Source organism: Bubalus bubalis, chromosome 3 (genome assembly GCF_019923935.1).
Source record: "Bubalus bubalis isolate 160015118507 breed Murrah chromosome 3, NDDB_SH_1, whole genome shotgun sequence".
Taxonomy (NCBI): Eukaryota; Metazoa; Chordata; class Mammalia; order Artiodactyla; family Bovidae; genus Bubalus; species Bubalus bubalis.
Genome location: NC_059159.1, coordinates 123,842,074 through 123,864,113, shown reverse-complemented (window position 1 = coordinate 123,864,113; position 22,040 = coordinate 123,842,074). Strand labels below are relative to the sequence as shown.

Sequence of the window (22,040 nt, the reverse complement as noted above, 5' to 3'; positions counted from 1 at the left end):
GCTGCCTGGCAGGGGCGGGGTGGGGAGTGGCATTATCAGGATTGCAGTGCATATTGACATTGGAATTCTGGCTATGTTATCATGTGAGCCTTGGGCCCTGCTGCGAGGGTGTTCTGGGAAAGAGAGAGAGTGGGGGAGTGTGGCCCCAGGGGACAGGGCTCTCCACCCCTCCACGCCAGAGGACAGAGCTCATCCATCTGTCCCTTGACAGATACTTATCAGAGTCCTGGGTACCAGGTACAAGGCTGTGCAGAGGCGGGAGCAGAGGTGAGGACAGTCTGGCCCAGGCAGCAGAGCTCCCAGTCTGGGCCTTGTTGCTTGCAGAGGGCTTGGGGGCCAGAGCTGGCATAAGGGTGGGAGGGTCTGGAGAAGCCGCAGGGCAGAGGTACATTGAACATTAAGGAGAGGGTAGGTATTCCCTAGGAAGGGACAGTTGGTGGGCATCTCAGGTAGAGGGGACACGCCAGGCAAAGCCCTGGCGATGCAGAAGAGCCTAGGCAGGGCTCAAGCCCCACAGAGGAGCTGATACTCAATTCTTAGTGATGGGGCCACCCTCAGGCATCCATCCGTGTGCTTAAACCTCACTTCCACCCTGAGTACTCGCAGTACTTCACAGTTTTAGAAAACCTGCATATTGATGTTGGGACAGCCCCATGGGGTGGTCAGGGCAGACATCACCACCCTCGTCATCAGTGTCGAGCCTCTAGTGACCTTAGATGCCCAGCTGGTCCAGTCCCTTGGCTTTGTGGCCAGGGAGGCCAAGACCCAGAGGGGACTCAGGACTGACCCAGCTACCCAGCTGCAAGTGACCACACAGACAATAGAGATGGTGTCTGCATCCCACTGTGGGGACCAGTCAGATCCCTGGACCAGGCCAAGCAGCCACCCACCTGCTCCTTCACCAAAAGCTTTTCCCTGCACCCATGGTAATCCAAGACTGTGCCTGCCTTCCTCAGTGTCTCACATCCCTCCATGGCAGCGGCCCCCACCATGAAGCAGTCTCACAGAGGTCCTGCCTCGTCACTTTTCAACACTGTCCTCAACCCCTTCTGCAGACCTCTCCGTCTTCCCATCTTCAGCCTGACCCAGCAGGGCACTGGGCCACTGGCCGCCAGCACACACCACTGACCCCTGGTACACTCACTCTAGCCTCGGGAAAGCAAAAGGTTGAGCTCTTAGAAGTTGGCAAGAAAACATCACCCTCTTACACAGTTTCCTGTCTGGAAAGGCAAGCAGTGGGAGAAAGGGATTTAAAAAAAAAAAACTCATTAAAAGGGTTCTTTAGGCACTTTGGACTATGAATGACTCTTTGCAAGTTCTAGTTTCATGAGTTTTTACAAAGGAATCTGAACAAGATGAGGGAAACAGGACTTCAAAGACTGGAGGGTTTACAGCTGAGACGTAGGGAGAGCACCAGGGCCTCCTCGTATGCTTGGGAACAGGGACAGACAGAGTAACCCTCCTGGCCTCAGCAGAGATGCCCCTGCTGCTTTGACCTGGGCCCAGCCCAGCTGTCTTTAGGCCCTGAGCTGCCATCCCCAGTAGGGTACACAGCCCCAGGGAGGCCTCGAAAAGTGCCTTCAGCTTTCAAATCCCCACAGGCAAACTGCGCAACAACCTTGCAAATGTGGCCCAGATTCTGACCTCAAGAGACATTTCTGACCTTTCCATCAGATTGCAACTCAGCCCCCATCTCTCAAGAGTCTTCCTCGGCCCATAAGCTCTGTCCCTTCAGTTTCTTGTCAGTTACTGGGCTCCAGTCGCCAGGAGTTCATAGCCCAAGTGGGGAAGAAGTGGCATTTATACTGGTAACTCAAATACTCACAGAACATGTTTAAGGCTACCTAAGGCAGAAAGTGGGCTTCCCCTGATGGCTCAGACGATAGGAGACCTGGGCTCAATCCCTGGGTCTAGAAGACCCCCTGCAGAAGGGAATGGCTACCCACTCCAGTGTTCTTGCCTGGAAAATTCCATGGGCAGAGGAGCCTGGTGGGCTACAGTCCATAAGGTTGCAAAGAGTCAGACATGACTGAGTGACTAACACTTTTACTTTTTCACTTTTCAAGGCAGAAAGTGCTCAGGTCCGTGAAAGAGGGAAGGAACCAGAAGAGGGGGTGTTGGAAGGCTGGGCAGGTCTTAGACTGTGGAGAGGGCAGAGAGGACAGCCAGGCAGAGAAGATGGCACAGAGACAGGAAAATGCAGAGCTTGTGTAAGAATAACAAGTAACATTGGCAGGAGCCAAGGAGAAAGGTGGCACTGGTCATCCAGCTGAGGAACTGGGGCTCTATCCTGTACATCAGGGAGCATTCCTGTACTCCTGTACCCCAAACTCTCTCTCTTCCCCAGAACACCCTCGCAGCAGGGCCCAAGGCTCACATGATAACATAGCCAGAATTCCAATGTCAATATGCACTGCAATCCTGATAATGCCACTCCCCACCCCGCCCCTGCCAGGCAGCCTTCGGCATCAGACAGACCCCAAAACTCCATGGTGGCTGGCAAAGCTGGCACCTTCCCCAAGCAGCTGGGACATTCAGGTGTCTCTCCCTGGTTGGCAGCCTGGCTGGTTACTGGGGCTGCTCTGGAAAACAAGCCCAACTCCCCTTAGTAGGTTGCCCTGGCCCAACCCTCCTCCCCACTTCTGGCCTCCTTTGAGGGAAAGCTGACCAGGTAAGACCACCCCTCTGGCGTTTGGGATCTAATGGCTCTAGACAAGCATGCAAAACTAAACCCTCTACCTCGGCATCCATGGGCAGAGACCAGTCATCCAGACTGCACTTCCTGATAATGAGAACAGGCAGGACGGGTGTAGGAAGACAAACCCGGGCTTGATGGCAGAGTGCTCTGGTCGAGGTCCCAGCACAGGCCCCCCTGAGCTGTGCCCCCCACCTTCTCCCCTTGCCCGGGAGGTGCAGGGGATCCGGCCACAGGAATCCGGTGGAGTACAGCACTCCTGTACAGCATACCCTGTACTCCAGGGAGCAGGGTTGCAGTCATGTCCCCAGAGCTGTGCTCTAGAACCATTCATGAACTGGGTGGAGCATCACTCTGCCTCCCTGTGCCCTCGCATGTCCACAGACATGCCACCAAAGCTAGCACAGTCCAAGAAGTGGGCGGGAGTCCCGTGGGAGATCACTTTTAAAGATGTAGAGGGAGGGACTTCCCTAGCAGTCCAGTGGTTAAGATTCTGCACTTCCAATGCAAGGGGCTCGGGTTCAATCCCTGGTCAGAAACTAAGATCCTACATGCTGCATGGTGGGGCCAAAATTTGTTTTTTTATTTTTTATTTTTTTTTTTTAATTTGTTTTTTTAAAAAAGTAAAGATATAAGAGTGAAAAGCATGGGCTCTGCAACCAGTGAGATACATGGATTCGAATCCTTGCTCCACTCTTAACTGCTGTGTGGTTCTAGCCACATGAATTTACCTCCCTGATCATCACTTGGAAAGCTATGTAGGCCACTCTCATGAACTTCTTATAAAAATTAACGCAGCCTAGCAGGTCTGACCGACAGCAAGTACTCGGTATATGCAGTCTCCACGCCTCCCAGCTTTCCCAGAGCCTTTAGAAATTGCCGCGGAGCCAGCATGGTGGACAAGGCTGCACCAGGTCACACACCCTGGGGGTGTGTCTGGGCTGTAGCTGCCTCTGGATGACTTGTGCCGGTGTCTTTGTCCCCACCCCCAGTGCCCATAGAAAGAGGGTCCAGCGTTTGATTCATAAATTTGCTTCCAGGTCAAGGTCCCCATGGTCAGGACAAGCTTCTCTTCCTGCTCCATCCTAAGGACAGTGGGAAGGCCCCACCTCCTTCTTCAGGTGGGGAGGAGGGTGCAGAACGATTTATCAAGAAAATTCCTCCTGGTCTGATTGCCAAACGAGGCCCTTCAGGTTCCCACCTGGAGCTGGGAGGTTGTGCTGACCGCTGGGCAGCCAGTCTTCACCCAACAGATGCTCCCCGGGAGGGTGGTGCGTGTGGCGGGGCCAGAGGAGACGATGGGCTGTGTTCCAGGGGTGCTGGGGGCACATTTCTATTAGGGTTGTTTTTCTTTCTTCTCTCCCCTCATTGATTTATATGGTAAAGGAGAGAGTTTTCAAACAGTAGGCATGTCTGGGTCTAGGCAGGCGAGCAAGTGATTAATCTTAGTTTGTTGCTGCTGACAGCCAGGAGCAAGAAATAATAACAGTTTGTGGGGTGGGGAGAGGTGGGGGAACGCGGAAAGACTGCTCGCCCTTCTATCATCAGAGGGAGCACGGACTCCACTTCCTTCTGCCATCTGAGCACCCCTTGTTGAGTGGGCGTCTGAGGCTTTGTCCTCTTAGCTCCACAGTGGCTGCTCCCATGGGTGAGCCCCCAGACCACAGTGGAGGCTTCCAAGCCATTGTGGGCTTCCCTACCCAGCATGACCTCCTGCCCCAGAATATGGGACTCTGTCACCGCTTGCCCTCCTCCCCAGCCTGCCCCTGAGGGCTTCAAGGAAGGCAGGTATGTACCGCCCGGGGCACTGCCCAGCTCCGATGACCAGGGCCCTAGTTTCCTGGCTGTTTGCCCCCATGCCCCCCTTACTTTGTACCTCTCTGAGCTGCCAGGTGGGTGTGAGGGCTGGAGGAGGGGGGATAGCAAAGAAAGAGAGGCGGGGGTCAGGCAAACTGGCACAAGGTAGCTGGCTGATTCCAGGCAGACAGTGATGGCAGGAGAGGGTGGGGTAAGGAAGGGTTTTGACCTGGGCCTTGGGGAATGAGGAGGGCTGAGACAGTTGGGGATTGGCAGAGTAAGGAGCTGCCCATGCTGAGGAAACAGCAGACCAGGAGGAGAGAAGCTGCCTACTTTCCAACCCATTTCAGTAGATCCAATCACTAACATCCTCCCCATCTCCCCAGAATAGAGGCAGCTCAGTGTAGCAGAAGACATGAGCTCTGGATCAGTCTGGCATGGGCTTTTGAACCTCAGCTCTGCCACTTACTAGCAGGATGGTCTTGGACAAAGGGACTTAACATCTCTGAACCTCGGTTTCCTCATCTATTAAAATGGGCTTTACAGAGGTATTCATGAAGAGATGATACATGTGAAGTGCTGTAAGTTAGTAGTAGCTCACTGTCTGTTACAGACTTTGTACAGCCATGGGTTATTGAGAAAAGAGCTTGGTGTGGTTCAGTACCTTGAGAATTACCTGACTGTCCATGCCCACATCCACTCCCCTTTATGGTGATAGGATCTTAGAGTTCATACAGGGTGCCACTTGAGAAAATCCTGCACTGCTATGACTGAGACAAATCACTGAGAGCTGAGAGCTCATGTTAAATCCAGGCTGCCCTCTTGATGACTGTGTGACCTTGAGTAAGTCACTTCACCTCTCTGATCTGCCAGTTCCTCATCAGCTCCTGAAGATGATGACCACCTCAACAGGCATGCAGAACTAAGGCCGGAGAGAGGAAGAAGCTTGTCTGCCTCTTAGCTTCTCAGCCAGGCCCTGAGTTTTGGCGGCATTTGTGTCAGCCTGAGACTAAGACCAAGCAGGGGAGGGGAGTGTCTGCGTCTTTGCTCTTGCTACACGGAGGGTTTCACATCCTTTCAGGGCTGATGGAGGGAAAATGAACTTTCTGCTCAATTAGTGGACAGCATGTTTTCGCCTTCTCTAAAAGGTTTAAAGGAGATGGTGCAATTAGGAGCTACTGCTGTAGGCAAAACAAGAGGCTCCTCAAACGTTCTGTGTAGGAGACGAAATGAAAATAGTGAACTTTAGAGACAGAGGTTTTCAGAAGCCCCAACTGACGGTCGCTGAATCTGGAAGGCAGGTCAGGATGGAGGGCTGGCTGCTGAGGAGGCTGCAACAGTTCAGCAAAGGACTCAGGCAGTGGGAGTAAACAGAGGTCGTGTCTTGGTAGAATCAAAGAGGATGAGAAAGAGCAAGGAGCCTGGGGCCTCGTTCCGATTTCTGAACGGCCGGGTGAGTGGTGGCTCCACCAGCTGCAACACAGACCTGGAGCTCTCAGTTTTGAAAAACCCAGGAAACTCATCATAACTCAAGACGAGTTTTCATCCCTGCCCCAATTGCTGCCCCAAACCCAGAGGCAAGAGGTGCCTGCACTCACACTGCCAGCCCGTTGTCCAGAGCATCTGCCATCCTGGCAGCACCCAAGGTGCCCACTGATGGGTTGGGGTTTCCCTTCCTGACCTGCCACGTCTCCCCTCCCAGCCAGGCACACAGCATTGCCCTTTACTCCCCCGAGAGCTCCCTAGTGCAGCGTCTGAGCCACCCCGATTACATTTCCAGCTGGTTTTTAATTATCTTGTATCAGCCACATAAATCTGCCTGTGTGGCTCGCCTGCCGGGTGGCAGTGGGGGAGCGGGGTTGGGGCGGGGGGCGGTTCCAAATGCCCATTCATTGCCAGGAAGCCTCTCATGCCCTGGGACGGCTTCCTTTCTGAAGCACTGGTCTCAAAATGTGAAAAACATTTCTTTCCAGTCACATTTCTAACATCTTGTTAATAGGATTTATTTAACAATATTTTTGCAAAAGCCATCTGGGAATGGCTTCTTTGGGAACTTGGGAGGACACGTGGGTACTACAGGCCCAGGCCATGGTGACAGATTACAGACCTCGTACCTGCCATCAGAGAAGGGACAGAAACATGGAGAAGGACTCAGTCAGGGGCCAGGGGACCAGGGCCTGAATCCCACTGCTTCCACCGGCTGTGGGGGTCACCCAGCGAATTATTTCATGTCTCTGAGCCTCACCCCCGAGGCTCAGGGACACAGCGGAAGGGAGATCTCTTTGTAAATTCCCGAGTGGCTGTATAAATGCAGGTGGGGTTATTTATAGAAACTTGTGCCTTCCCCAGGGAAGTACTGGGGGTCTTATTTTGCTAATAGCTAAGTAAATAGCTGGATGTTCCCCAGAGGAAATATAACCAGCCCTCTCCTTGAGGCATCTGGTGGGGCTTGAAGCACCCAGCTTCATTCAGTAAAATCTCAAGGTTTCCTGTTCCCCACACCCTCAGGCCCTTGCAACCAGAAGAGTCTTGAATCATCCAGGTCAAAACCCTGGCTTTCAGATGAGAGAAACAGGCGCAGGAAGGGAAAAGGACCTTCCCAAGGTCCCGCAGCAAGTTGCTGGTGGAGCCCAGATGTCTCGACTCCCATCCAGGGTTATTACCCTTCTGAAGCCCCATAGCACTATATTTTCTTCTCTCATTTTCTCCATAAATGTTCTTGGTATTTGCGGCAGATTTATAAAATCGGATGTCAGATTTTATAGCTCTCATCTTTGCTCCCACAGTTCAAATTCTAAAGCTATAAAAATGATGTTTTGCTGTGTCTGAGTGTGTGTCACACTCACACATGCACACATTTTGTGCCTCAAACCCGTCCTTTGCTGAGCACACCCCACCCCCCAACAGTGAGCAGCCGCGACCTCCTTCCAGCCTAGGGTGCTTTCTGCCACCATTAATGCCTTTTTTAAAAAAAGGATCGCTTCACCCAGGAGGAATATAAGAAACAATTGGTTTTGGCAAAGCTGGCTTATTACAGATGCTTTAATTAGAACTTTTTTTTTTTTTTTTTTTGCTATTTTCCTTTTGAAAATCCACATGCTGCTCACAGCTCCAGGCGGTTTGGGGATCAGCCTGTCACATTCTCAGCACAGCCTTTCAGGGCAGGGATGACAGGTCAGCAGCCTAGGTGTCACTGCTGCATTCCCGCTGGGCACCAGGCCTCCAGCTGGATAGGGAGACAGAGGGACAAGAATAGGTGAGGGCTGTGGTGGAGGGAAGTGTGGCAGGGAATAAATAAGGGAAGAAGAAAGTGAGTCTGACTGGTGGCATCTTGGAAGGCTTCCTGGAGGAGGTGGCGTGTGAGCAGGGCCTAGAAGGATGATAACGTATTGGGAAGTAACAGCAAGAGAGAAGGACAATTAGGTTTGGCATTACAGGAGAGGTCTCTGCAGTGTCCCCTCTCCCTGTGGTGCCAACTTGAGTTTGCAGTTGTCCCCACCATGTCAGCCCCCCTTGGCCAAGGCGACTAAACATTTGGCCCAGGTGGACAAAGATGCGCCTTATAAACTCTGGAGTCCTGGTCAGCTCTCTTTCTCTCTCCCCGCAGCTTTCTGCATTTCTGGCCCTTTCTCTCTTGCACAATTCTTTCCCACCCCTCAACTTGCTCAGAGTAGCTGTGTGCTCATCATTTCCACCTGACACTAAGGTGTATAGCCCGGCCTGGCTGAACACAGCCTCCCGGGGGAAAACGCATTTACACAGTGCCAGGTAGGCACTTTGCAATCCCTGGTACCTGGTGTTAGAAACTGATTTGAAGAGGCTTCCACAGCGTATCCTCTAAGGTAGGTCGACTTGTGCCAATAACAATGATTAAAAACTTGGGGCAATTTATGAGTTCTGACACAAGTGATGATCAAACCACTGAGGCAGCAAATGCATGAGGTACTATGTGCCGAGCACACCCGCATCTCAAAAACAGTCAAATGTGAGCATAATCCCATTTTGAGTTCAGATTTTCAAACCAGAAAAATGCTTCTTCCTGTCCTGAATTGTTCCAATCTTACCGCCCAGAAATCTTCTGTGACAAAATGAGAGTTGACCGTTTCACTTCTGTGGTAGTTATGCTTTTAAAAAGCCATCAGTTCCAATAGTCAGTCACTTTTGGGAACTCAATTACTTGCAGCCATGCTGAAAAAAAACCGTAATTAATGTGATCAAACCCTAGCCAAATAATAAAATGAAAGCTTTGTTGTGTATCAAGGCAGAAATCAATTTCATTAGGGAGCAAAGAGCCAGCGATTTAATTTTGAGAGAACGCTCTACCCTGTGGACAGAGGTTGTCAAGAAGCTGCCAGAATGGATGCCCAACATGAGAGGACTCACCCTCCAGAGCCCAAATTACGAAGGGCTGACAGTGACCTTTCAAAATTACATTTGCAAACCTTCCAAGTGTGGCTACAGCCAGTGGGCATTTGCTTCTTTGTGTTCTTGGGCTGGTACCCTTTTTGGTTTGGGTCAAGAGGTGCATGTTGTCTGACCCACTAACACTCTAAAGCCAATGAGATCCTGTCTTTTGGGATCAGGAGGAGGAGGAAGACAGAGTGGACTCTGGAGGTCAGTAGACCGCAGAAGGAAGTTCAGCGAAGGCTTGGGGTGTGCATGTGGTGGTTGAATCATGTCCAGACAGCGGGACTAACGGCCAAGTGGGATAGACCCACGGGCGACACTGTCCAGTTGCAGCCCCAGCATGTGAGAGATTGTGAGCAACAGGGGGGACCAGAATGGGAAAGGATAGGAGCTTCTGCCCTCTGAGGACAGCTGGAGAGAGGAGCAGCCTCAGGTCTGTACCTGCTCTTCACCCCGCTCTTCAGGCGAGCCTTCCCAGGGCAGGTGGAGCAGCTGTGGCCTGCAGGGCTGTGCTAAGTCACAATTCAGCTCAGAACGTAGAAGGACTTTCTCATGGGGAGAGCCATCAAAGGCTGAAAAAGGTTGTCCCTGTAAGGAGTGAGCTAGCCCAGCGCTGTGGGTGAGCAAAAAGAAAATGCTGGATGTGAGATGTGAATGTGGACTTTGCATCACCAGATAAGGACTAGAATGGTGGTTCTCAAACTTGAATGTGCATCAGAATCTCTTGAAGAGCGTGTTAAAGGCTGATTCTAGTTCCAGAGAAGCCCAGGAAGCCACAGGCTTAGCAAAATCCCTGGGGACCTTGATGTAGGCATTCCGGGGCACATTTGAAGAAACTCTGTGTTTGAGAAACCTGCACTTCTCTTCAGCCCTGGAACTCTTGGGGCATCTGCAGTGAAGGTCAATCGTTTTGTTTAATATCTGAAGTCATTCTTTCCTGATTGCATGGTGTGAGCATCTTCTATGTGCTAAGTTTCAAAGGTTTAGAAGTTTGTGGGACCTCAGTGATCACCTCAGCCTCTCCCTTTGTTGTGTAGATGGGAAAACCAAGGCCCAAGAGGGCGAGAACCAGGGGTGGGACCAGGTCTCGACTTCCTGCTCAGGGCTCTTTTCCCTTGCTTTCAGTGAGGTTAGGGAACGTCATAAAGATCTCCCCATTTCACAGATGAAGAGACTGTGGCCCAGATCCCCAAGGCTTATTGGGAGCTTTTCCACTGAAAACCACCAATCACTGTCTCTCACATGATTTGCAAAAGGCTTTTGGCCAGGGCCACTTTGGCTTAGAGTCAAGTGTGTGCCTTTGAAATTCCAGGGAGAAAGAATGGATCCTCAGCTTAGAGGCAGGGCTGCTGAGCAAATAGATCTGTTTTAGTCTGCAGTTTTTAAAGACCCTTCTGGATTTTCCTTCTTTACTTGTTTTTGTTTTTTTTAAGTAAAACTGTCAGTTGGATCAGATGCTTTGTGGGCAAGTCCCCTTCTTTGCTGTGCTAATGAATCAGTTGCTCAGTTAGCAAGGAAAGCCCCACCAGGAAAGGAGTTGGGTCCGTAGGATAATGAGGGTAAGCACCGCGCTTTAAGGACGAAGGTGAGAACTGGGGTGTAGGTGGATTGCTGTCTCTCCCCCTCCCTGCATGCCCGCCTCCACCCTGCACCTTGTACAGCATCACTGGCTTCTCAGAGCACACAGAGGCTACGGGCAGTGCCCTATGGCTGATGGCACAAGGTGGGGGTTATATTGGGTTCACTGGAGAATGGGAGCAAACCTCCACCCCTTTCTGGGTCTCATGTCATCTCTAAAATAAATCAGGGAAAGACATGGCCTCAAAAGCCTCTGCTTGGTGTCTGGTGTCCATCAGAAACGTTGACTGCAAAGCAATACCAACAGTACTGCCTTAGACCAGGATTTTTTAAGGAGAGAAGGCTCTTTCCTCATCATTCCCATTCTGTTTTCACGTGGACCCCGGTGTGTAACAATGAGCTTTTGAGAGTGTTGAGAAATACCACTCGATGTTTGGGAAAATTTATCTCAGGGATGTAAACACCATGCCCATTGTCATCTGATGACAGAGCTGGGGCCAGAACCCAGACCTCCCACTTCAGCCAGGCAGGCTGCCCTGCTGGAGGAGGTGGGCCTGTCGCCAACACGGCCACGAACGGCAGACCAGGCAGAGCGGGGACACACTTAGTGCTCAGCCCGGGCAGCACCTTCTACGAGGGCTCCTGCAGTGTGTGGGTGCAAACGAAGCCATGCCCCACCCAGCTGGGACCTCAGGACAGTCCTTACGCGTGGGCAGTGAAAGCTCCAGTGAGGAAACTGAGGATCAGAGAGGCACAGCTCAGAAGTGGCAGTCTGGGAGATTCTCAGACCTGGGAGACTCAGTCCAGGTCTGGGTCCCTCTGGACCTGCAGGCAGTGATCCCTTTGCCGTCGTCTGACCTTCCTCACCCCGGAGTGCTCCCCTCATCTCCCTCTCCTCATCACCTGGCTCGGCCTCAGGTTTCCAGCTCCCCTTTTGCCTATGAAAACCACTGTGCCCTCCAAGTCCTCTCCGCAGCAGCTAGTGCTTGCCTCAACAACTGCCTTTGTCCAGCACCTGCCCGACCCCTGTTCTGGACCCGCCTTCAGGTGCTTCATGTTCCCCCTGCACCTGCTGGTTGGAGTGACAGGGGGTTGGGGGGGCTTGGTCCTTGCAAACAGCCTGGAGCCTCTGCATCCCTTTGGCAAATTCTGTGCCACGTCTTCAGCCCTTGAATGAGGAGCCGGACAACTAACCTTTATCAGGTGTTCTTGCTTCCTTCACAGACACATTCTTGCTTCTGCCTCACATCTATTCTTGTTAGTCCCACTTCACACATGAAGGATTTGAGGCACTGGTGACCCGTGAGTGGCCGCTGTTGAAGTTTGGGCTGGGTTACTCTATGCTGTGGCTCTGTCCTCTGCAGCATGCTTGACCTCCACCTAGAGATGCCAGCGGCTCCCCTGTCTCCAGACATTGTCAAGTGTCCCCAGGAAGGAGGTAAACTTGCCCCACTGATAATCAGTGCCCCAAGGAGAGTATGGGTAGGGAGGGGCTTGTCCTGTAGAAGGAGACACCCCAGGCCTGAATGCTTTCTGTCCATCCCATTGGCACAGATGCTAAAAAGCCTGCTTTTGCCGCTGTGTCGTCCCCAGGCCGGGGATCTGGCTATCCCTGTGTGAGTATGCCAGTCCCGCTGGCAGTGCTGGCGCAGCTCCCACGCCCCTGTGGCGTCTCGCCCTGGCTTGAGAACTTCAGCGCTGGAGGAGCCCCCTCTACCTTTTCCAGACAAGCATGCTGAGGCCCAGGGAGAGGGGACCTGCCCAGCCAATGACATAAGTGGGATCAGAGTTTGGACCCAGGCATCTGACTTCAGTCCAGCCATCACCATCAACCCCATGTGCTTCAAACACAAAAGGGTCTTCGTATTCCTAGGAAAGTCCTCTTTCCTCTTCCTAAAGCTCTGAAACATTTCACATGTCACCCTTCGCTCTGCATGCACATCTCCCCTTGTAGTTTTCGTGTGCTCTTGCTGAAGCCTATGTAGGGACACCGACCAGTGGAATTACAAAAGTCATCAAGCATCATTACCCTCCCAGTCACACACCTCCAGCGATGGGAGGCTCACTTCCTCAGCTGTCTGGATCATTGCAATCCTCCTGTCTGACACTTTGTTAGTCTACTCCTGAGAAAATTGCCCCCGATGGGTTCGTTCTGACCCACCTGCTGCATTTTGTGGCACAAAACAACCCTTGCTGCAAAAGGCATCGGCCAGCTCTCCTTCCCCCTGCTGCTGCTGCTAAGTCGCTTCAGTCGTGTCCAACTCTGTGCAACACCATAGACGGCAGCCCACCAGGCTCCCCCGTCCCTGGGATTCTCCAGGCAAGAATACTGGAGTGGGTTGCCATTTCCTTCTCCGATGCATGAAAGTGAAAAGTGAAAGTGAAGTCGCTCAGTCGTGTCCGACTCTTAGCGACCCCATGGACTGCAGCCCACCAGACTTCTCCGTCCATGGGATTTTCCAGGCGAGAATACTGGAGTGGGGTGCCATTGCCTTCTCCGCTGCTTCCCCCTGGAGGTGGCTTTTCATCGTGATTTACTGAAGATCTCATCCTGAGCCGCCAACATAGAGCTTGAGAAATGCCTGGGCTTCTTGGGGAGGCTAGTCGCTACCAATGCATTTATTGAAAGTCTGATTATTTGGTTGTAAATCAAGTCATTTGGCTCAGCGGTGTTCACATTTAGATGTTTGTGCTCTATAACTTGGTGCATGTGTCTTTGGCTTGTCCCCATGAAGGTGATTTCAGAAGGCGTGTGACCTTGTAAACCCCTTCCCCCAGCTCCCTCGACCCCTAGAACGTCTCAGCTAGAAGGGGCCTTCATGCCCCCCACCCATGCATGGCACAGCTGGAGAACCCCACCACATGGCTGTAAGGACTCAGAAAGCCCTGGTGTCCTCTCCCTGCGATTCAGGCAGATTGCTTCTCCCTCTGGCCCTTGGGGTTCTTGCAGATAATGTCAGCCCTCCCAGCTTCTTTGTGAAGCCACAGGTTGGTCCAGTCACCAACCAAGGGCAGCAGTGGCAATCACGTTGCGCACATTTGCTCTGCCAGGCTCCCAGGCCCCAAGAGGGAAGTTCAAAGCTTGTGCAGGGTCAGCCTGCACGGGCAAAGTCCTCAGGAGATGTCACTCCAGTGCCTTTCCCCTGAAGGCCCCCATCACTGGAGGTCTGGGTGGTTTCTCCCACAGCAGTTCCTTGGAGCATGCTTCTCTGCAGACACTCACAAGTGTTTCTGGAGAGGCTTGCTCAGAGGTGTGATGAGGAGGAAAAACGTCTTCTCTGTAGACATCTCCCTGGAGGTCAGAGAGCAGATGTGCTGAATCAGAGCCATCTGCTTGTGGAGGCAGCATTGCCACAGGAAGTACCTGTCGTGTGAGCCCCAAGGTGCCCATGGAGGCACACAGCCTCCTTCAGCCTTGGTTTCCCCATCTGTCAACAACGGTAGTTACACCAAGCAAAGTGTCAGCCTTGCTGCAGGCTTAAATGAGATAGCCGGTAGCAGCAGCTCGGTGCACGGTGGGGTTGAGCCTTTATTCTGCAGGGTCCCAAGGACAGCCCTGGATGGTCTTGAGCTGAGGGACAATGTGCTGGAGCATCTCTGTGAAGAGAGCAGCTCCCCAACTACCTTTCAAAAGAGGTAGACCTGAGATCACACCTCTGAGCATGGATTCCTGTAACCAGGTCCTACACACTAATCCCAAAGGACAATTTCCTCGACTTCTCCCACATAAATATTATATCAAGTATTTTTTAAGTCATTTCATCATGAAAAGAAGCGATTTAACATAACTATTACCCAAGATTCTTCATGAAATATGCATCAAGCAATTAGGTCTAAAAGCGTGAGGTGAGGCCTCGCACCCTGCTCGGGCCAGCAGCTGCGGGCTGAGTGATGTTTTATTAAAGCCCATGATTATGAGACGAGGTGGGGCCTGTTATTAGGCCTGACGCGCCAGGCACGTTTGATAATCCCGGTTACAAGGAGGTGCTTTTTGTGATGGTAATGAGCGATCTGAACACCCTGACAGCCCCAGCATCCCCAGCCTCCACCAGCCTTACAAGACTCATTAGACAGGTCACCCGCTGGAGACACCCCTAATTGTGACTTAGCTCTCGCAGAATGTCCTATCAAAGGAGACAGGACTGACGCAGGAGCTTGGCAGGAAGTGGCAGCCTGTCTGAGCTCCCCGGGGACCCATGCTTTCTCAGAAGCCATGACAGGGAGGTGGCCAGGCCTGGAACCCGGCCCTGGATGCATGGTCCCTAGGCTACTTCTTGCTCCTAAAGCCCCACACATCCCTGTGCATGCTGGGTATCCGATGTACCCTCCATTCTCCAAAAATTTTAATCTTGTGCTGGATTTCCTCCTCTGAGTTGGCAGTTATTAAAATCATCCCTGGCAGCTGTTTTTAAATCTTCAGCTGTCGTTAGGTGGCATCTCACTCGTAGGGACCTTGTGACCGATCAGGATATATCACTGCAGCACACCTGGGTGTGTGTTGACAAGGCTCTGCCCATCGTTTGTGTTAAGTTGGGATTTGACAGATTGTCTCAGAAAGAAAGCCCCGCTCACCTCTCGGGGCCCACCAACTCTATGATGGTCCCTCCGTGGCTGGGGACTCCACCGGTCAGGACACACCATCCCTGGTCCCCAGGATGGCCATTTACTGCCAGCCCCTGTGCTGCTCTCATCCACTGTTACCGGCAGGGTGGGTGCCATGGGAACTGAGGCTGGCAGTCAAGAAGTCACCTGCTCAGAGTCTGATGTCTCTCACCCGCCCCCCGGCTGGCCTCATGGGGAGTGTTGGGGGCTAGGTTGGGCCCTCTCTTGGAGCTCACGGCGCTGAGGTCAGGAGCATGGGTTCTGGGAAGGGCCCCCAGGGAGGGAAGCAACAGCAGCTGATGGCTACGTGACCCCCAGTCAGCTACCTCCTGTCTGGAGCTTCAGTGCTGAGCACATGGCCTGGCTCACAGGAAGTGCCCAGGAAATATCAGCCCGGAGAGCCATCCAGGCCAGCGCCCTGTGAGGGTGGGACTGGCGGCCAAGAGCAGCAGTGTAGGGGGCATGAGGCTGACTTGATCCCTTCCTACAGGAAGCCCTCACCTCATGGGCAGCAGATTATGCTCATAGACGTGGAATCTAGGACCTTAAGTCTAGAAGCGCCCTCAGAGGCCATGCAGTTAGCCTTCCCATGGGTCCAGTGTGGGTAGAGACAGAGCCCAGTAGGGCCCGAGGAGAGCCTGAGATCCAGAGAACCAGAGGGTGCAGTGCATGAGCCCAAGGGGAAGGGCCGTTCCTGCAAGAACTCCAGCCTGAGGGCCAGCTCGTGGGCCTTTCTCCCTCTGCGGGGGATAGTCAGGCCCTGGATTCCAGGGTCACAGGCCTGAGTTCTCTGCCTTGAGCTCTGAACTTTGTGACCGCCCACCCCCTCAGCATAGCCCAGCTCAGGGTTATAAACCAGTATGTACTGAAATACCAGCATCAGAGGAAAAACCAGTGGCCTGGAGAGTCAGGAAGGACTGCAGGGAGGTCCCAGTACCTGCCCATGTCTGTTGAGATGGAGACATCAGTGTGGAGTTCCTAGTATGTGGTGACCTTGAGAGCCTTCGATCTGGGAACAGAGGAGCTTCAGCTTCCTTCTCTGGCTCTGTCCTGTTGCCAGCATCCCTGCCCACTTCCCTCACTGAATGTTTTCACAACAACTGGTGTGAAAATATCCTGTTAACCCATATGAGTTATTTTCTTTAACCTCCTTAGATACTAAATCAGTTCCCCTAGCGACCTCATACCCACAATGCCATGAAAGCTTTGGCGTTCAGGCCAGCTCACAGCTAGTTGTTGAGATCTAACACATCCTGTGCTTTGCAGCACCAGCTGTAAAGCCCAAAATATCACCCAGGCAGAGGGCATGACATGTCTGAGGCCACACCCACCCACCCAGGTCACTCACCTCTGCTCCAGCCCTGTTGCCCCCATACCCACCCACCCCTTCTCCAGGTAAAACTGAGCACGTGGCCTCCAAGACTACAAGGCTTCTTAACTGTCCCCAGTTTTATTAGCCATACAATTTCGGCCCTGAATTCAAGCAGTTACAGACTCTTCTAGGCCAGCACAGATTTGCCGTCTCTCCACGGAGGTGGGTAGCAGGTAGCTGAGTCTTGGGCTCAGAGGGAGTTGCTCGTATTTTAAAGCGTGCACCGGCTTAAGCAAGTGCGCCTCCTGCTTCTCAGATGAGGCAATTCTCCAGTGAAATGACCCTTCACTGAGGAGCAAAGCTTGCCACGGGCTCTGTAATTAGAACATTGTCAGCCTTAAAAAATCTTGATTTAGATTTCAGTTCTTTACAGGAATTATTCTCTCTTGAAACATAATTGCTCTCCGAACGATTTCCTTTAAGCTGAGGGTGACATCTCTAAATACATTATTATGAGCAGATGTATTACTCAGTGCCTGCACTTCATTAAGCATTTGCTCTGCCCATTTGAAAATGGTCCTGGAGTCCAAATTGATGCATTAATAGAGCAGGCACCAGTAAGGGAGGAGAACCCAGTCCTGGATGGAAGAGATGTGGGAGCAGCTGAAACGAGAACCAAAGCTCAGAAGGGCTGGAGGCTGCACACCTGTGTCCACACAGCGCTCTCGGCCTCGCCTGGGATGGGCTTGGTCTCCTGGAAGCCGGCCCCTAGGGCTGCTCACAAAGGATGGGCTCTGGAGAAGGCGCAGGAGGTCAGAGCCCCAGCTTTCTCACTAAGTGACACAGTAAATTTGGACTGTGTTTTGGAAACCAGGCACCCACAGGTGTGGTGGCTAGGCCAGGCTTGGAGCTGAGTGAGCAGAGAAATGGCAGTCTGAGCAAAGGTGGGTTGACTGGGGGTTAGTGACCCGATGTGGTCAGAGTCCTCAGTGGGAGGTGGGAGAAGTCCACTTGGGCCAGGCGGAAGCGGCGCCCCACCCAGCATGCATGTCACAGGCTCAGGGCTCTGCTTTGATCTCCGAGGAACCCACCCACTGCCCGTTTCAGCAGATGCCAAGCACGGTGGGCACAGAGCCTGCACCCTGCTCTGGAGCTCCCAAGGGAATCGAGAAGATGGATAAGTAATTACAGTTCAGGAAGGCAAGTGCTGATGGAGGCATTATATCCTCGGTGCAGTTGGAGGAAGGAAAGCGCTCTGCCAGTGGGAACTTGGAAGACTTCCTGGCGGAGGAGACATTCAGGCTGGGCCTTGGAGGAGGCAGGCAGGGTTTACTGAGCAGAGAGAGGAAGAACCAAGAGGAGACTGCCAGTGTTGGGGCAAAGCTGGGGAGCACACGTTCTCCCCACATTCCATTGGCTACAACTAGTCACATGACAGCAGTGGGTGCAAGGGAGGCTGGGAAATGTAGTCTCAGGCTGGGCAGCCCCTTCCTGCTGACAGTTCCCTATTACTGAAGGGAGAGCATGTTTTTTGGAAACAATTCACCTGTCATCCTGCCACACTGTAAACTGGGGGTGCTAACGCTGCCCTGCCCACTTGTCAGGGCATTGGGGATTTAAGCACTGTGCCTGCCAGGCAAGGCTTAAATTCTCTGCACAGTAATAGGGAGAGGAGCCAAGTTTGGGGGTTTGCTTGTTTTCCTGAGGAAGTCCCTCAAATCTTCTGAGTTTTGACGACTCTCCTGCAGCCGTGTCTGCTGCTAGGATTGAGGGGCTCTCGGGTGAGGCCACATTTCAGCTGGGCCTGGGCCCCATTCCTGGCTGGGAGGGGGGCAGCTCAGGGCTGTTTCTTGTCTGTCCCAGGCAGCAAGGAGTCTTCCACACCTCAACAGGAGGTTGGCCAGAGGGAGAGCTCTCTCGGGTAATGAGTGTGAATTCATGACAAACTGGTTCGGAGCAGAAGCGAGAGGCTCTCAGGGAACTGCTCTCCTGAGGGACCCTCGGCCCTCCCACCCCCTCCCTCCTCCCGAGCAGCGTGGCGGCCTCGGCCTTCCTCATTCTGCGGATCCTAACAACCTCTGCGCTTTGTTCACAGGAGCAACCAGGGCTTCATGCACATGAAACTGGCCAAAACCAAAGAGAAATACGTCCTGGGTCAGAACAGCCCCCCGTTCGACAGTGTCCCAGAGGTCATCCACTACTACACCACCAGGAAGCTGCCCATCAAAGGCGCCGAGCACTTGTCCCTCCTCTACCCCGTGGCTGTGCGGACCCTGTGAGCCCCGCCCCGCCGAGCCGGGGCGCAGACGTGGAGCCGGTGGCCCCCGGCCGCTGTTGCCAGCCGTGTCCAGTTTGTGTCGTGTGTATGGTACTAGCACACCACTGCATGTCTTAGAATGCTGTCGCCACTCGCGGGGGGCTGGAGAAGGCCTGGATACAGACTGAAGGACAGCCAGTGCGCCACCCCAGCCCCCACCCCCCAACCCCCTCCTCGAGTTTCTGTGAATTAAAATATTTGCAAATCCAAAGAGATGCCTTCCAGGATGAACAAAGGAGAGCAGCTCCGAGGGGCGGGGGCGGCAGCTCCCGGGTCGCGGCTCTTTGTTCTCCAGCCGTCAGGAATTCACACCTGTGTACCGGGCCGCAATTTTTCCCACCGGGGCCCCCCTGGTGCTGGGAGCCGAGTGCTGGTGTTTTAAGAGCCCAGAAGGCCCCGGAGTCCCACCTTCCTTCTGGTGTGTGCGTGTCAGTGTGTGTGTGTGTGTGTGTGTGTGTGAGAGCATATTGGTGGAAGAACACGACCACACACAGATGTAAGCCCACTAATCCACTTCTAGTCACTCAGTGTAATCATTAGGAGATCTCCAAGGGATCATTGTGCAGTCAAAAAAGGATTCAATTATTTATGAATAGGGTGTGTAAATAAAATAGTCATTTAATATATATTCTTATCCCTTTTTTTTTTTTTAATATATTGCAGTGAGGGGGGCAAGTCCTTACCTGCGAGTTTCGTTCCCAGAGCAAGGTGCAACTCCTCTGGGCACATGGGAAGGAGGCAGAGCCCCCAGCTCAGGGCAGAGGGGTTTTCTTTGCCCCCTTGAGAGTCACCCTACAAGAAGGGGCATTCAGGCTCCAGCAGTGGTAGCCTCAAATGTTGACCCAGCATCCACGCTCCCTCTTCTGCATACAGCCACCCTGTGATGGCAAGTCTGTGTTAACCCCGCAGGTGCACAGCACCCAGGGGTCTATAAAGTGCTCTCACCATTAACTGGGGTCAGTGCTGCCCCATGAGCACTCACATGTGGGGAAAGGGAAGCTCAGAGAAGGAGAGTGATTTGTCCAAGTTCACACAGTCCACAAGCAGAGGAAACTCTTGAGCCAGTTCTTTGTCTCTTGCTGTCACCTTGCTCCTGGAGGAAGGCAAATCCTGACCTCTCGGGGGACATGGAGCCCTCTTGGTCATCTGCACTACCTCCACACAGATAGGAACACCTGCACCCACACCCACACTCCACCGCCATCTTGCCCCTGCCCTTCACAGGAGCTGGATCCTTCTCGACAGCAGACACTCAGTTACTCTTAACTTTCCTTTTCCTCCAACCCACCCACCCCCATACCACAGTTAAATGCAATGGAAGAAACAAAAGAAGCTCATGGAATAGCATGAAAGGCATGGCTTTCACCTACTGAAGGAGGTATGAGGGGTCCAGATACATCACGAGTTTCAGCACTTTCACCAAACCCATGTCATCCTGCCTGCCAGTGGGCTAAGAGGAATGGAAGTCTGGTCACCATCGTCCCCAGTAGGAGGGGGCTGAATTCAGCTTGAACATCACCAGCCCTGCCAGGCCTTTGAGATGCTCCCGACTCACTGTTCAGATAGGAGATGGAGGCCTCATGAGAGGAGAGGACTTGCCCTGGCTGCCCGTTAAGCCAGTGCAAAGCAGGACTAGAAGCCAGCCGTGTCCCTTTAGGTGTCTGGTGGATTTTAGCAGGCTATGGCTAAAGCTGTTCCCTTCGCATCTGCTTCCTGCCCAGTTCAGCCAATCAGGTCAGTCTCCTGAGTCCTTGTCTCAGTCCAGGCAGCCCCAGCCCCTCCCATCCATGAATCTCACAGGTCCATCCACCTCATGGTTGCCTCATTGCCTGTGACCTGGGCCTAGTCTCCAACACCTCAATGCTGACCTTTCCTTTGCTGTTTCCAAAACATCCTTTGAGGCTACAGTACCTAAAGTGATTCACGCTTTCCTCTTTTTTTTTTTTTTCCTAGCGAGTGAGAAAATGAGTGAAGTGTTGGCACTTGTCCAAACAGAGGTGCCAAAGGAGAGTGGATCCCTAGGACCCAGTTAGAGATTGGAGACAGGGGAGGTAGCCCGCAGAGTAGGCCGTTGGGATGAACCTCACAGTAGCCCTTCCTCCACCAGCAAATCCAGATTTCCTACAGGGCCCTTCCTAAGAACCACAGGTCAGGTAGTACAGGAGCCCACGACCATTCTCACTGAACAGACTTCTCCTCAGAAAAGGCTCTGCCCCATGGTCTGAGGGAAAACAAGGCTGCTTCACCCTCTGTTCTTGCCTTTACTCTTTTAAGGGATTCCTGGGCCCTGCCTCCATCTTCCTGAAGTTTCCCTGGGAGGCCCAACCTCCAGCTCCCCTTGGGGACTGAGGTCGGCAGAGGAGCCAGTTTACAGGATGGGAGCCACTAAAAGGAATTTTTTTCCTTAATTTTATGAACCTCTCCCTCTTCTTCCTCTAATTGTGACCATTTCCTCTGGCGGCGTGTATTCATGTTTTCTTGGACATCTAACAATTGAAACAGCTTTTCCCTTTCAGAAACACTCACATTCAGGTTATTGGCGTTGGTTTGGGTTTTGTTTTGGCTTTTTTATTTTTTTCATCTGCTGCCAATTAATGAGGGGGAAAATGAGCTGGATTTCTTAGAGGGAAAAAAAAGCTCCCTGCCACACAATATCCCGCCTCAGCATTTTGTCTCAGAGCACAGCCTCCAACCCCTAACAGGCTGCGTTGCTCAGAGCCACAGGACTGTTGGGGTTTTTTTCCCCTTTTCTTTCCCTCCATTGCTGGCTTCATTATTGACCATAATGCCCCAACCACTTCAGTAGTAATGTCCTTGAGCACCAAGGAGTCAAGGCCTTTTGGGCAGCCCCTCCAGAACAAGATGGCGGCCCAGAAAGAAAGGAGGCTTTGTGGGGAGAGAGGGCCCACCTGCCTGTCAGGAGACAGGCTCACAGAGCAGCGCTTCCAAAGAAAGAGGTGAAAAGGCCCCTCTTCCGAAGGCTGGACCAATCCCAGCTGAGCTGTACCTCCCCTCCCAGAGCGGCTCTGGTGGGCAGGCAGAGGACCATCTTGATGTAACTTCCAGCAGGGGCCTGGGAATCAACAGGTGGAGCCCTTGGTGGATGCTCTGCTTCTGCAGTCACAGGCCCAGGAGATTGCCTTTTTAAGATTCAGAACACCGAGCTCTGATCAGCTCTCCAATACACGCTCAGGGCAGCAGCTGATGTCACTTGATCAAGGGCCCAGCAGGGACAGCCAGCCAGGCTTACCATGTGCTCTCACAGACCCCAAGGACAGTGCCTGCAGAAACGGGCAGACAGGGCAGGCTGGCGATTAGAGTTGGCCCACTGA

At 52.8% G+C, this 22,040-nt stretch overlaps 1 protein-coding gene across 1 annotated transcript in view; it reads left to right on the top strand.

The window, feature by feature from the left end:
* SHB (SH2 domain containing adaptor protein B) overlaps positions 1 to 19,334 on the top strand; it is a 136,135-nt gene extending 116,801 nt beyond the window's left edge. Inside the window, exon 6 of the mRNA XM_006063467.4 lies at positions 18,487 to 19,334. Within this exon, the coding sequence (XP_006063529.2) occupies positions 18,487 to 18,670 (184 nt within the window). The 3' untranslated portion in view covers positions 18,671 to 19,334. The remainder of the gene's footprint in view (positions 1 to 18,486) is intronic.
* The last annotated feature ends 2,706 nt before the right edge of the window (positions 19,335 to 22,040 follow it).